This window comes from Gobio gobio (assembly GCF_949357685.1).
Source record: "Gobio gobio genome assembly, chromosome: 20".
NCBI classification, from domain to species: domain Eukaryota; kingdom Metazoa; phylum Chordata; class Actinopteri; order Cypriniformes; family Gobionidae; genus Gobio; species Gobio gobio.
The window spans coordinates 15667352-15683106 of NC_137113.1; the positions used below are offsets into that span (position 1 = coordinate 15667352).

Below are 15755 nucleotides of genomic sequence, written 5' to 3' on the forward strand. Positions count from 1 at the left end.
GCTGTCACGTTCTAACTTGGTGTATAAATGATGCCTTTCCTGTTGAGGAACATAATAGGTTAGGTATGTTTTGAAGCATGGCAGCTGGTTTAAGCTGGTCCATAGCTGGTCATGAGCTAGTTTAAGCTGGTCAAGGTGCTGGTCTTAAACTGACCCTGTGAAACTAGCTCCAGCTCAGGACCAACTGGACCAGCTCAAACCAGCATGCTGTTTTTTTACAACTGGGATTTCTCCCATTTATTTATAAGAATGAAGCATGTAAGTGATAGTTTAATTTAGATGGATGCTACAACTCCCTAAGGAAAACAAATGTTCATCCTCTCTATTTTGATAATAGCCTGTGAGTCTGTCTGTTTTACTAGGCTATATGAGCATAAGTACTGTACACGTTGTATCTAAAGAGGTGTTACGTGTCGGTGATGACAGATTGCTGAATTGCAAGGAAGTGTCATCACCCTGTTTTGTAACTCTTAATTTTACTGCGTCACAGTGATGTGCCACATTATTATGTGATGGGAAAACTGCCAAATAATATTTTTTTCTTCAGCACCCAGTTAACATAACGAGGAACAAATCCGATGCTTCGTATTTCGAGGTAAGGTTCGTAAATCCCCTTTAAATCCCCTAAGCGCATGGTTTGAATAGGGATGAGAAAAAGGGAGAGGAGTGGGGAAACGCACGTAGTGCCCTCACACACAGCTTCATCATTGGCTGCACGTCAGCGTGTCTCTAGTGATTCATTGGTGACAGAACAGGCTACAGTCAGATCAACACTACAGTCATATGAGAAGGTCCCATTCAAATGCTGCTTCGAAAGATGCGTGCCGTGCGAACGTGGTGGTCCTAGTCACAGGGGGGCATCGTCAGAGAATAACCTTAATCACAGAGCATCGTTAAGGTACGTATATGAGGACTGACGGTTTTAAATATGTCAACATGTGTTATAATGATTGGGTGATTCTGCGCGTGCGTCGGGAAGCGGGGATGCTGAATGCTGGTGGGCTGCTATGGAGATTGATTGACTGATGAAAACTATAAAGTAACAGGTTTTGGTACAGACACATTAAGAATATTCTTGTGTCCATTTATCGTTTAAAATATATAGGCTACATCGTGTTATAGGTTATAAACATTTCTAATAACATTCCTAACATGTCGTGAATAATCCACATACCGATACAATTGTCATTTGTGATAGTCTGTTATTAGTGTAGGCTGTGTAATCTTCGAGTAGTTGTGTTTGCAATTGTGCTACAAATTGTTTAATTGAGAACATTTATACTTAATGATGGTATACACATATGTGGCTTTAGTTTACCCGGTGTTAGCGCTTATTGGTGGAGGAGAGAGAGTATAGAAGTCACGTTTAGCACGTAGACCAGAGTCGTGGCGCATCAGATATCTGCTCTTCATACAAATATTTAGACACAGTCACATATTAGTTCAGGGAATTATTCAGTGACTTCCTGGAGAGTCGATGTTAGCTAACCTTTAAAACATCCGATAATTATGTATGTACTTAAATCTATGATGAACTACCATAATTATAATGTATCTTTGACTATGTAACCTGAAATTAACCAAAGTGGTCGAGCTGCCTACTGTTGCCATGGTTACCACCTAAAGCAATTAATTTCTATAAATCCTTTGAGGGGGATTCAAACCTTAATTTCCTTATCTGTCACATCTATTTCAGGTCTTGGGGCATCTACTACTAAGTTCATGATATAAATTGTGTGTTATATTAAGAACCAACCAATGACCTATGTAGAGTATTGTAGGAGGAGGAAGGTCAGAGGATGGGGTGCGTCTCAATCAGCTCTCTAGTTCAGTAGTCAGGGGCTGCGTTTAAGTCCAATTTTTGATGCCCTTACCTTGCTAACTACCCTCCATCTCATTCATTCAGATGTACGTCATTGCATATGGTGCACGAGTGCCCACTACTGGGCGTAACCCATGGAACGCCCTAAGCCTTTGATCACTTGGAGCTGATTTATTATTTACAGTGTTTTTCCTTATGCATTTGTTTTACACACCATTCTATAGGCATGAATGTATGCTTGGGGTGTTGGAGAATATATATAAAAAAATTACACAAATGAAATTGATAATATAATAAACCAACAGTCAGCTTAAGGTATGTATAATGCGGTTAAATGTCAAAATAACTCCAATATTACTAGAGTTGTGTGGGGTGGGGGTAAATTAATCGCAATCTGCTGTGATGTCACGATGATGTTGTATTGTGGTTTATGGACCTGCCTGACTAGCTGTGTCCCAATTCAGTGGGTGCAACCTTCGAAGGACTCAGACTTCAGGCTGCATCCTTCGAAGGCTGCGAAGGTCGGACCGAGCACTGTAAAATGTGAAGGTCTAGCCTACGGCGGATTCTTATCACCTAACTGATAGCTGCCGTTGATGAGTAGCAGAAACGTTTGTACCGAAAGTTATATTCAACTCTCTGAAAACAAAACAGGGTTCACCAAATGTCCTGATTTTTTCCATTTCTATATATAACAGAGTATAAACTGTACATAATCGCATCTGAGTAAGATATAAGTCAACATTTGAACATCTTAAAGTTGTTGTTTTTTGACATTTGTATCATTAGATATTTGAGTAAGCTACGGTTAAAAGTGTAAAAGAAAATCCTTGCCACGAAGGATCCATCTGTTGTATCTTTAATTGCACGGAAAACGAAGGACACATTTGGTGGCCACATTTAAAGGAACCCATCGAATTGGGACAGCCTTCGTTGCACCACTGTGACGCAATCGGCCTTTGAATGTGACCTTCGAAATAGGCAGCCTCTGAATTGGAACGCAGCTACTGAGTAGACTCGCTCCCTTGGTCAAAATCGATGGGGTCAAGGGTCTGCCATTTTATGGGCTGTCTCAATCACTTAATCTTTCCATTACACTGAAATGTTGACTGAAAAATCCCTCAATGCACAGAAAAAACATCAATTTCCAAATGAGTAGTGAGCCAGGGTCCTTACTAGTGCCTGGATTCGTGTACATGATATACTGTTTCATGAGCTAGGGATTGAGACGCTGATTAAGACGCACTCGATGAAGGCATAATATACACCCTTAAAAATAAATGTCCCAAACAGGGGTTTTCACAGCGATGCCATAGATTAGAAGAACCATTTTTAGCCTCACACTAACACAGTAGCATAATGAGGGTCCCTACATGCAAACCGAAGCATTGAGAACTTTGTAAGTGTACAAACAGTTTAATAAGAAGATACTTTATAAAGACAGTACATTACGCGTATACAGACAGGAGCCATCTTGGAAAACATCTCGACAAGTCAATTACCCCTAGGTTCATTTTTTGTTGAGTTGTCCTTTAAAGAACCATTTTATAGTCTAAGGAAACTTTCGCCGCTACAAAGAACCTTTTGTGCAATCGAAAGGTTCTTTGGATATTAAAGGTTCTTCATGGAACCATACGCCAAAGAAACATTCAAGAACCTTTATTTTTAGAGGAGAAGACCTAATTACCATCTTAGAATACCCAAGTGACCATATCACTATATCCAGAATCATTTATAAATATAAAAACTGAAATCACCCTCTAAATTAGGAGAGGTGTCACACATAGACCTAGATATACATTGATTAGACGTTTGTAAATCAATCTTGTCTTTGCATTGTGACTGACAGATTAGAATCAGCCTAGTCAGTCCAATCACTAATTAGTATGGACATGACAAGAGGCGTTCATAATTAACAAAGAGCCAGTGCCAGCTGTGCACTGCGTCAGACAAACAAATTCAATGGCCTTTCTAAAATGAATCCTAACCCTACATAATTCCTCCTTAACCTAAATCCCAACTACACATAAACATCTATGTAAGATGAGAATAGACAGCACAAGTTAACTGGTCAATGCAATCAGTACCACATGGGAAATGTCAGGGTCTTAATTTAGGTTGGCTATCATGGCTCGGGTTGGGTACAGAGTTTTTTTCACTAGAGGTGTTCCCCTCTTAGCCCCCACCCTGGCTTGTTCCCTAGGCGAGGTAAATATGTAGGAGCTTTAGAACTGTGAGAGAATCAGTTTTCAGAGACCTAAAGCGAGGTAGGTTGCACATACAGTATATTGGTTGCATGTCTTTCTTTTACCTAATGCGGCTTTTCTACATCATAGCTCTTGATCAACTAATTTCCACTGTGTGACCTGTTGCGCAGCCCTTTTCTGTTTACTTGCATGTAACTAAAAGCCTATACCACACCACTTACATTTGGTGGTCTTATGCTGTTTTAGTGGCCATGCTGAAGTGGTTCAACTGATTTACACTTAATATTTTTTGTTTATTTATTATGTGTATAATATACAATACCATATTTAATAGTTTTTGGCATTCAGATGATTGGTTTCAGAGTTCACATACTGATTTCAATGCTGTATCTACAGAGGACAGGTTTCGTTATTTAAATTAGTATTACTGAGAATTCATTAATCAGTCTCTTTAGTTTAATGCAGTCTTTAGTTGTTGTTGTTTTTTTTTTAAAGGGGCGGATTCGATATTTTGTGGATACAGTAGTAGTAGCTTGAGTTGGGATGCAATGTAAATTTGTGTTTATTAACACAAATTGTTACATTTGTAAAATTAACAACCTAATTTTAAAAGGTAACATTTAAATACAGAGTTATAGCTCTTTTTAAAATTAACTGTTGGTCTTTACAGTAACACCGGTAGAACCACACTACCATGGTAAAAAGTAACAATATGGTATCTAGAATGACTTTATGCTATTTAGTCTATAAACATTTAGTATAAATACAAACGCACAAAATTGCTAGCTTACAAAAAAATCTGTAATTTGGCCTAGATTTCATTACTCCCTTTATACATGTCTACATTAATAATATAATAAAATTTGATATGAATCGCCCACATTTCTTCCATGGTAGTGTTACTACAGTAAATCCATGGTAAATGATGGTGATTTATGGGTTGAAAAGTATTCTAACTGGATTATCGCACAATGTTTCACCTGTTTTCTGCATCAGTGTTGTTAAGAATGTCCAGTGCTGAACTTTGGACACCCCTGGTTTAATGAGTCATGGAGCAGTCTTGCCCTTTAAGAAGGTCAATATAGGAAGAATGCCATTCTGTCATAGCTTTTTATAGATCCATGTGCTAAATTCCATATTTAATTTTAATTATATAATTTTTGTTTATCTATCATCTATTCGTTCAAATCAAGTTGCCATTCAATTTTTTTTTATTTTTTTTTTCCCACATTGCTGAAAGTCTGGAAATGAGATGACAAACATTTTCAGGAAGTTCGTTAGCCATCAACAGCTGCCTGGCAGCTCTTCCTGTTGAGAGACATTTGAAAGGGCACACATTGCATAGTAGGTTAGAGAAGAGTTTGCTAATTCTGATCCTGGAACACCCCCAACAGTACACATTTTGGACTTTACTTTGGACAACACCCATAATTCAACTCATCCAGTGTTAAATAAGGGACATGCGGGGTACACCAACACAATGTATAGTGTTGGTGGTGTTCCAGGATCAGGATTGAGAAACTTTGGGTTAGAAGCAAGATGATTTACACATAAAAATCCTGGGTGCTGGGTTGTAATTTGTTGTGATGCTTAAGGATTTAAAATAATGTACCCAGAACTACGGGAGCAGCTCTGGGCAAGAACATGAATGAGGAAGGGTGTGAACTGAACAGATCTTGTTGTACAGGGATATTCAGTAAATGAGGCTTGATTTTGGCAGTTAAGCATTAATGATCCACAAGCTGTATTCAATTGATATGTTTATAGTGACCAATCAGATTTAATTTACTGTATAATTATGCACTTTTTGTTGCAGCTGAGACCTGACCTGTACCAAGCATCATGGGTGGAGCAGCTGTTGACACTGGTGACAGCGGGGTCAAGGCACCAGATGGAGGATGGGGTTGGGCTGTCCTCTTCGGCTGCTTCGTCATAACTGGATTCTCCTACGCGTTTCCCAAAGCGGTCAGCGTCTTCTTCAAAGAGCTTATCCGGGAGTTTGGCGTGGGCTATAGTGACTGCGCTTGGATCTCCTCCATTCTTCTTGCAATGCTTTATGGCTCAGGTATGGATGTCCACTGGCAGCATAGATGGATGAGAATATTATGTGGCTTTAGTGTGTGTGGGGGGGGTGGGGGGTCAAAATTGGGAAGTGTGTGTGGAACATTTTGTAAGGGGAAATGCAGTTCGTAAACCGTTCTTTTTTTCTTTACTCAACTTTATATTGCTTCAACCAGTATGTGTGTATTTGTTTATATTTTATTATTTTACCAGATAAAAGATTAAATTAGTATAATATACATTTAATTTCAGTATCTCCCGCCCCCCTTAAATAATATAAAGGGGTTTTTATACATAACATTTATAGCTGCCTTTTATATTTTAAGAAGAGGGTCCTTCGCGGGGGATTCTTGTATTTGGGTGTAGTTGGTATCAAAAAAGTATGAAATCCCCTCACTTTTAGTAAAGAGTGTCAAATTCAGCATGTACATCTAGAAGAGTTCTTTGCAATGTCAGCATGTTAATTGTTCCTGGTCTTGTTTTTAAATATCCCTGGATGCTTTGCTTGTTGCAGGGCCACTATGCAGCATCCTAGTGAACCGTTTTGGATGTCGCCCTGTGATGATGGTCGGGGGCCTTTTTGCCTCGCTGGGTATGATCCTGGCATCCTTTGCAACCAGCATCATTCACATCTATCTCTGCACAGGAGTCATAACCGGTGAGCACGGTTTTGTGAAATGCTTATGAAATGCTTAATTTCAACATATTAACACTCTCAAATTTGTTGCACTCCAGGTTTGGGTCTTGCTCTGAACTTTCAGCCATCCCTCATCATGCTGAACAGATATTTCAGTGAGAAAAGGCCCTTGGCCAACGGCCTGGCTGCAGCTGGAAGTCCCGTGGCTCTGTGCTGTTTATCTCCTCTCGGTCAGATTCTTCAATACAATTATGGTTGGCGTGGAGGGTTCCTCATACTTGGAGGGATGCTACTGAACTGCTGTGCATGTGGAGCCCTTATGAGGCCCTTGATAGCACCGAAAAAAACAAGCGAGGTGGAAGAAAAGGAAACTAAACCCAAACCAAAGGCCAAGCTTCTTGACTTCACTGTCTTTAGAGATCGCGGCTTTGTGATTTACACGGTGGCCGCGGCCATTATGGTGCTTGGTCTTTTTGTGCCTCCTGTGTTTGTGGTAAGCTATGCCAAGGAACTGGGCAATGAGGACACCAAGTCTGCCTTGTTGCTCACCATACTGGGGTTTATTGACATGTTCGCCAGGCCCACGTGCGGCATCATCGCTGGGCTCAAGTGGATGAGGCCAAGAGTCGTTTACTTCTTATGTTTTGCTATGCTCTTCAATGGCGTCACTGATCTTGTCGGCTGCATGTCCAAAGACTATTCAGCTCTCGTGGTGTACTGCATCTTCTTCGGTATCTCTTATGGCATGGTCGGAGCCTTACAGTTTGAAGTGTTGATGGCCATTGTGGGAACCGAGAAGTTCTCCAGTGCCATTGGCTTGGTGCTGTTGGTTGAAGCCATTGCTGTGTTGGTGGGACCACCTGGAGCAGGTCAGTTCTGCATTTCATTTTCTGTAGTTTGTGTGCTGGTAAAGAAAAAGGATACAAGATTTAATCAACTAAAATGTCCAAAGTGTAGCTAGTCTTATTCAGAACAGTTTGAATTGCTATCTGTTAAATCTCATGCTACCTTTGATCACTTGCCAGGAGCATGCAAATAATAAAATGCAAAACCATAACATTTACGTACCTATTATATACCTATAAAAATATCACCTGTTGTGCAACATTCCATGCTACAGTTATGTAACAAACAGCTTTTTACATTTAAAAATATTTTATTTATATTTAAATAAATCATGTATTTATATTTCTACTGTGCTGCAGCAAACACAGCAGACACAAAATTGCCCCCCCCCCCCCCCCAATATATTTCTTCCTTTTTATTGTCAGGATGAAATGTTACTCAATTTTTTTTTTCAAAATGCATGTTATTGCTCTAAAAATTGAGATTAAAAAAAAAATGTTGTAACCATCGCCCCTTTCTTACAACCGAGTGCAAGTTCGCATTTAGATCTGCCTCCATCCAATCTACACTCAATGGATCGAACTTTTTTTTTTTTTGATAATTGGTTACATTTTAGATGTATGTCACATTATGGAAGAAAATATTTAGCTGCTTCGAAAGAACTAGAATAACCGTTAATGAAACTGTTAAAAAAACTGAAACCTTTTATGTACTTTTGATTATCGATTATATCTGATTGCAGATTACCTAGCAAAGATCTGTACATATTCTGCCAATGGCAAAAAAAGAAAAAGATATGATCTTCTATTATTACAATAACATATGGTTCCTATTTATTTTGCTTCAGACAATCAAACAAAGAGCATGTACTGTTATAGGTGTCCTTACAATGACCGCTGCTGTTTATAGGTCATGGGCATGTTTGCCCCTATGGCCTGTCATGGCCAATCCATATGGGAAGTTCATATCATTGTTCTCTTGTTTTATTTTATAGGTCGCCTTTTGGATGCCACAAAGAACTACATGTATGTCTTCCTGCTGGCCGGGTGTGAAGTGGTCCTCTCTGCCCTTGTGATCGGCATCTGTAACTTTCTCTTCATCAAAACTAAGTCCCAAGAGCCTGACCCTCCAGCCAAGATGGAGATGGCCATTACCGATACCGAGATGGAGGAGCTCAACAAAGCACCACTGGACAACCAAGACAACAGAGGTGGTGCTGGTGAGAATGGGAAGAAGCAAGCCATCCAACCGGTAGCAACGGAAAAATCTGATGATAAAAAGGTTAAAGAGTTGGACTCTATAGATTTGGAGAACACTTCCAAAAAGGGGACTGAGACAAACGGTGTGGTAGTAGAACCCGAATCCTCTCTGTGAAGATACAAGAACAATAGATATGACAGAGCTTCCCTAGTAGGGCTCATGGACGTGTGTTTGACGTTGTGGTGTATGCTTTTTGTACGCGCTTCGATTGTGGTTGCGAGGACCGCTTTTAGACCTGCGTAGCACATGCATCTGGATTTTAGGCCAAACGCTAACATATGCATAATAAACATATGTCCGGATATGTTCTCAAAAGGTTCTTACAAACAAAACGATTAAATTTATACTGTGGCAGCAGATTTTTGGTCAGAATGCACTCCACATCAGAGCAGGGCACCAGCATATACTGAAGATTACCAGCTTGCTTCTTTGTGGCATTCAGTGTTTGCTAATGTAGATGGTTGGTTTGTATCATCTTTTATCATCTACTGTTACATTTTAAACTGGTCCTGAGAGTGCACAGAATTTTTAAAGGTCCTGCATTTAAGATAAGCGTGACATGCAAATGAGGATCTTAGTCTCTTTAAATTGGGCATGTTCTTGAGGAATGTACAGAATTCACAGATGCTTATTTTTGTGGAACATTGTAAAGTATTGAACTTTTTTTTTGTTGTTGTTGCTTTTTTATTAATTTTATCTTCCTTGTATAGATTATCAGTATTTATATTAAAGTGTTGATGTCAGTTGGCACAGCTGCACTTTATATATATTTTTGTATTTTATTCATCCAAATGTCAGTTTTCAAACCAACTGCATCAATCAGGAGAGGACCACAGCTTGTACTTGTGATATGTTTATGTAACATTTAATTTTTAGTTCATTCAACATTCACTCAAATGCATTGATTTTTTTTTTTTTCAGTGGGCATTTTTTTTTTTTAACCAAATAGTACTACATGATTTATGAAAATGGTGGCACGGTTCTAAACTTTACCTCGTTTTCTTTAACCAGCAGTGTGTGAGTTGGGACCCTTGTCTTCTATGTTTCCAAAGACACTTGAGCTATTTTTGGTTGTGCCTTAAGTCTTGTAGCAGTAAAGAATTTGTGAATCACTTTAGAAATAAATACATCCTTCCCTCTCCACTGAATTTGAGTCATTGTTATGGTGTTTAAGTGTGTTTTTGTAGTGCTTTTTCACCCTGTGCATTTTAAAAGAACAGAAAAAAAGTGATTACAGGATTCCGACATCCTTTTTAAACTTCACACCAACATTAGGTCTCACAATTCTCTGGAATTCAAAATTATGTATTCATTACAGCTAACATCTCTCATAAATATAGCAATCTTTTACTAGAATACTAATTGACTACACTGCTTACTCCAAGACAGTCAGTCATAGTCCAGATCCTATTAGCACAGGATTTGTGCAGTATTTTCAGTTCAGTCCAGCTGGTGTCCATCTGTAAATGCACCGGGTCTTTAACACCTTATATTATAAGCAGCGGCTCATTTAAAACATGGTGAGGCAAACTACTGTAGAATTTAGATCTCACCTTTCTTGCAAGTGAACCTAGGTGTTAAGGCTAAAGCAAGTTGGAAATAAATTAATTTAGCTTCTAGCCTATATAGACCCTTAAAGGGTTGTCCGGTTCATATCCACTTTTTTTTTTTTTTCCTGAACACGGAAGTCTCGCCTTACTCATAGCAGAATTATCCTTTACGTTTCCGCTCTCTAAGGTGTTTCTAGTAGAATTAGCTAATGAGCTGATAATGTAGTTAAATTTATGAAAATGGTTTTAAAAAAATAAAAACACATGGCTCCATAGTACCATCACTTTAAAGTGTCAAGTGTTTAAAGTAATGACTGTCTTTTGTCAGTGTCTCACTCGTCAAAGTTTAAAGTAGATGACAGGAAGCGGAGACCGGAACAAGAAAGCGTCCAAAACGGAAGTTGGAATCCATCATGATGGCGCTGCTCATCGTTTGCTCAGGAAAAAGGTGATATCCAGGGGTTCTCATCATGGGAGCATTTTATGGACTTAGTTTTCATTTATTTTGATTACATCTTATGAATTAAACCGCTGGTGAACACACTAGAAATTTAAATAACCCATTAAAGGTGTCATGAACTGGCTATTTTCTGCCCTGGTTTTGAGACTCTCAAGACACGCTCGGTTTTAATGGGCGTGCTGCACTGAAGACTTGGAAGTAAACGCCCACTGCTATGATTGGATAAGCGTTGCATATTTAATGAACTTTGGCTCCCTCCTGAGTACACGTGAGGCATTGTTCCCTTTCGAGAGTACTCTCGTATTGCGTTTAGCTTAAACGCTAGGGGATTTCCTTTCCTCGAGATTTTGAAGCAAATTTTTATCCTAAAAATACCATGTAAAACGCAGTGCAGCTGCTCAGCAGGAAGCAGCTGCGTGCTGATTGGCTGTGCCGCTGCAACTGCAGGAACCTATGGCGAGCCCGCTGGGCGGGAAGGACCAATCAGGTCCCTCTAATATTCCCGCCACAAGGGGCAGCAGAATTTGCATAGTCAAGGGTATAAAAGACCCTGTCTCGCCAGGTTCGTCAGATTATTTCTTCTTCAGCGACTCACCTCGCTGGCCTTTGGATTGAAGCCACAGCGCGCGTTCGCTGACTAGAGCGCGTCCTACGTCATAACATGCGCTCTCCGTCTAGAGCAAACCAGTGTCGTAAAATGGCGGCCAAGCCTGCGTCAGGCTTTTACAGTCACTGCTTCCTTGTACCAAAAAAGGGCAGTGGTCTCAGGCCATTCTAGATCTCAGACATCTGAACAAGGCCCTTATGAAGCGCCCGTTCAAAATGTTGAAAATGAAACAAATCCTCGCGCACATTCGCCCGGGAGATTGGTTTTTCACTGTGGATCTAGAGGATGCCTATTTCCACATACAAATAGCTCCTCATCACAGGCCATTCTTGAGATTCGCATTTGAGCGGAAAGTTTACCAATACAGGGTGCTACCCTTTGGTCTATCTCTGGCTCCCCGCACGTTTACGAAGTGCATAGAAGCGGCGCTAACCCTGCTGAGGCTTCGGGGAATGAGAATTCTCAATTATCTCGACGACTGGCTCATAATAGCTCAGTCAGAGATACAGTTATTGAACCACAAATCTTGGCTTCTCAACCATTTGAAATGATTGGGCCTCAGAATCAATGTGGCAAAGAGCTTATTGTCTCCCACACCGAACGTTTTGTTTCTGGGAACGGTGTTAGACTCCCTACAGATGAACGCGCGACTGACGTCACAGCGCACGCTCTCTGTTCAGGACCGAGCGGTTTCCCTCAGGTCCGGTGCATACATTCCTCTCAAACATTTTCAGAGGATGTTGGGTCTCATGGCCTCAGCGGCGCCAGTCCGACTAGGTCTGTTACACATGCGCCCCCTACAGCGCTGGATGAATCGCCACGTTCCAGCTCACGCATGGCTCTCGGGCCGATTCAAAATCAAGGTAGACCACAGCTGTGTGTTGGCTCTGGCTCCTTGGAAAAATCCCGTCTGGTATCAGACGGGTGTGAGTTTAGGCACTGTTACGAAGTGGAAAGTTATCTCGACAGATGCATCCAACCTAGGTTGGGGAGCCCTTCACGAGGGCAGGCCAGTCTCCGGTCTCTGGTCAGACTCGGAAAAGAGCCTTCACATAAACTGTCTAGAGATGAAAGCGGTCACGCTATCGCTAAGAGCTTTCCTTCCGTATATAAAGCACCACCATATCCTGATCTGTACGGACAGCAGGTCAGTGGTAGCCTATATAAATCGCCAGGGCGGTCTAAGATCTATTGGTCTACACACAATGGCGGAAAAAGTCCTAATATGGGTGGAGCACAAACTGAGTTCGCTGAGAGCGACTCATGTGCCAGGCATTCTGAATCTGGGTCCGGACATGCTGTCCAGGGGCAAAGTGTCCCCAGCGGAGTGGTCTCTTCACCCACAAACGATTCAGACAATTTGGGGCATGTTTGAAGAGGCAAAAGTGGTTCTTTTCGCCTCGCAAAGACAATGCTCAATGCCTAATATATTTCTCCAAACACAAGGACGCGTTGGCCCACGAATGGCCCAACCTTCCTGTTTATGCTTTTCCCCCTCAATGTTACCTCAGGCTATAGAGAGGATCAGGGAGAGCAAATGCGCTGTGCTTTTAATAGCCCCGCTTTGGAGAAATCAACCATGGTTCTCACTGCTAAGTCGGATGTCAGATACAGCCCCGTGGCCAATACCGCTGAGGAGAGACCTCCTCATGCAGGCGAAACGGCAGATCTGGCATCCCCGTCCCGATCTATGGGCGCTTCATGTCTGGCCCATCAATGGGTACATGCGAACCTCTCTGAAAGTGTACTAAACACTATTTCTGAAGCTAGAGCCCCCGCGACCAGGCGGCTCTAATCAGGCAAATGGTCAGTCTTTTTCGGACTGGTGTAAAGCACGAAGCTTGACCCCACATAATTGTGAAGTGTCAGAAGTGCTCACTTTTTTACAAGAGCTACTGGACGCGGGTCGTCCCCCCTCCACGCTCAAAGTTTATGTGGCTGCTATAGCAGCGTACTACATTCAAGTGAATGGACTGTCACTGGGGAAGAACGATCTTATCGTGCGCTTCCTTAAAGGGGCTAGAAGGCTTCACCCACCTCGCCCCCCTTCAGTCCCTATATGGGACCTGTCCACGGTCCTGGATGCTATGAAAGGCTCATTATTCGAGCCTCTGCATTCGGTGAGCTTAAAGCTCCTATCAATCAAGACCGCTTTTCTACTAGCGATCGCATCAGTTAAGCGAGTGGGTGATCTGCACGCGCTCTCAGTGAGCGCCTCTTGTCTGGAATTTGGGCCAAACGACTCTAAGTCGTCCTCAAACCAAGACATGGATATGTACCTAAAGTGCTTTCAACTTCGTTCAGAGCACAGGTTATTTCACTTTCAGCACTCTCATCATCGTTAGATGAGGAAGATGGTAGTTTGCTCTGTCCTGTCAGAGCGCTGAGAATATACATAGAGCGCTCCGCTGCTTTCAGGCAAACTGAACAGCTCTTTGTGTGCTTTGGTGGCCACTCCCGCGGGTGCGCGGTTACAAAGCAGACCATGTCATGATGGATAGTGGATGCTATCTCGCTGGCTTATGAGTCCAAAGATCTCAGCTGCCCTATAGGCATCAAAGCCCATTCTACTAGAGGCATGGCCTCATCGTGGGCTTGGTCTACTGGCATTTCTCTGAATGATATCTGTGCGGCGGCAGGCTGGGCCTCCCCGTCCACTTTTATCAGGTTTTATCATTTGGATGTCCCTGCCTTACAGGCTGGGCTTCTCGCTGTGTAATACATATTAACCCCTAAAGGCCCGACAGTCTGGTCTGGGTTAAGTATTGTATAAGTCATAAGCACTTTCCTTACATGACTCGAATTGTCTGGTCATTCAATATTCTTTGGCCCGACTATGTCTGGTCTATACATATATTTGTATATATATGTATATATATATATATATATATATATATATATATATATATATATATATATATATATATATATATATATATATATATATATACTATACGTATCTTTGCGTGTTATTCTCATTAAATTGCCCAACTCAGGTTTGGCTCATATCGGGGACTTCTATGAATACCATATTTACGGGCCCACTTAGGTCGGCTTGGGTATGGTGTCTCCACGCTTTCAGAGCCGTTAAGCGAGCACAGCGTTTTGCATTGGGTCCCCTAGCGTTTAAGCTAAACGCAATACAAGAGTACTCTCGAAAGGGAATACTTTGGTTACTAACGTAACCTCGGTTCCCTGAGAAGAGGGAACGAGTATTGCGTTTGCTTGCCGTGCTTCGCTTGCTCAGGGAGTCGTTTCAGTCGATTAACCTGACGAACCTGGCGAGACAGGGTCTTTTATACCCTTGGCTATGCAAATTCTGCTGCCCCTTGTGGCGGGAATATTAGAGGGACCTGATTGGTCCTTCCCGCCCAGCGGTCTCGCCATAGGTTCCTGCAGTTGCAGCGGCACAGCCAATCAGCACGCAGCTGCTTCCTGCTGAGAGCTGTGCAGCTGCATTGCGTTTACATGGTATTTTTAGGAGAAAGATTTGCTTCAAAAACTTGAGGAAAGGAAATCCCCTAGCATTTAAGCCAAACGCAATACTCGTTCCCTCTTCTCAGGGAACCGAGGTTACGTTAGTAACCGAAGCGTTTTTAAATCCGGGAAAACGGCAACCGGAATGATTAACCCACAGGGCTAAAAAGGTCTTTATCAAACAAGCACAATGATTTATCTCTCATCCACCAGCAATTAATATGAATAGCCCTGTTTCCACCGAAATTACCCGGAACAATTTGTACCAGGAACAGTTTTTTACAGGAACTTTTTCCCCCGGACCTGCTACTTCTGCGTTTCCACTGCGGTCTAAAGTACCGTGAAGATTAGGCATCATCAGTGGTGAAGGAACTGAATCTCAGTACTTAAGTAAAAGTACAAATACCCAGAGATATATTTACTTTAGTAAAAGTAGAAGTACCATAATGACAACCCTACTTAAGTAAAAAGTACCTGATTTTAAATGTACTTTAAGTATTAAAAGTAAAAGTACTTGCATAACAATTTATTCTCTTAATGTCTCTACTCTAATAATTAAAAAAATTAAATAAAAACATTATGGGCTGTGGTATTTTAACTAAGTTAGTTTGGGGTTAATGTAATTGTGCTTACAATCTGTGGCCCAGTTTACATTCCTTTTATATTCTTAAATTTTATCAAAACATTAAATTAGAAAAAGACAATATAGGGCTGTTACCAATCAAATAAAAAAACGTACACTGAAAAATTACAACTTAATTAAATGATGTTATGAGATTGTTTTAAATATGTTTTTAAACACAAATAAGAAATGTTGGAGAGAATGTT

At 41.2% G+C, this 15755-nt stretch overlaps 1 protein-coding gene across 1 annotated transcript; it reads left to right on the top strand.

The window, feature by feature from the left end:
* The first annotated feature begins 424 nt into the window (after positions 1-424).
* Positions 425-9974, top strand: slc16a3b (solute carrier family 16 member 3b). The gene is made up of 5 exons (XM_079845961.1): positions 425-898; positions 5846-6094; positions 6605-6748; positions 6826-7596; positions 8568-9974. Exons 2-5 carry the CDS (start codon positions 5872-5874, stop codon positions 8945-8947), a joined length of 1518 nt encoding a protein of 505 aa, XP_079702087.1. The 5' UTR covers positions 425-898; positions 5846-5871; the 3' UTR covers positions 8948-9974.
* The last annotated feature ends 5781 nt before the right edge of the window (positions 9975-15755 follow it).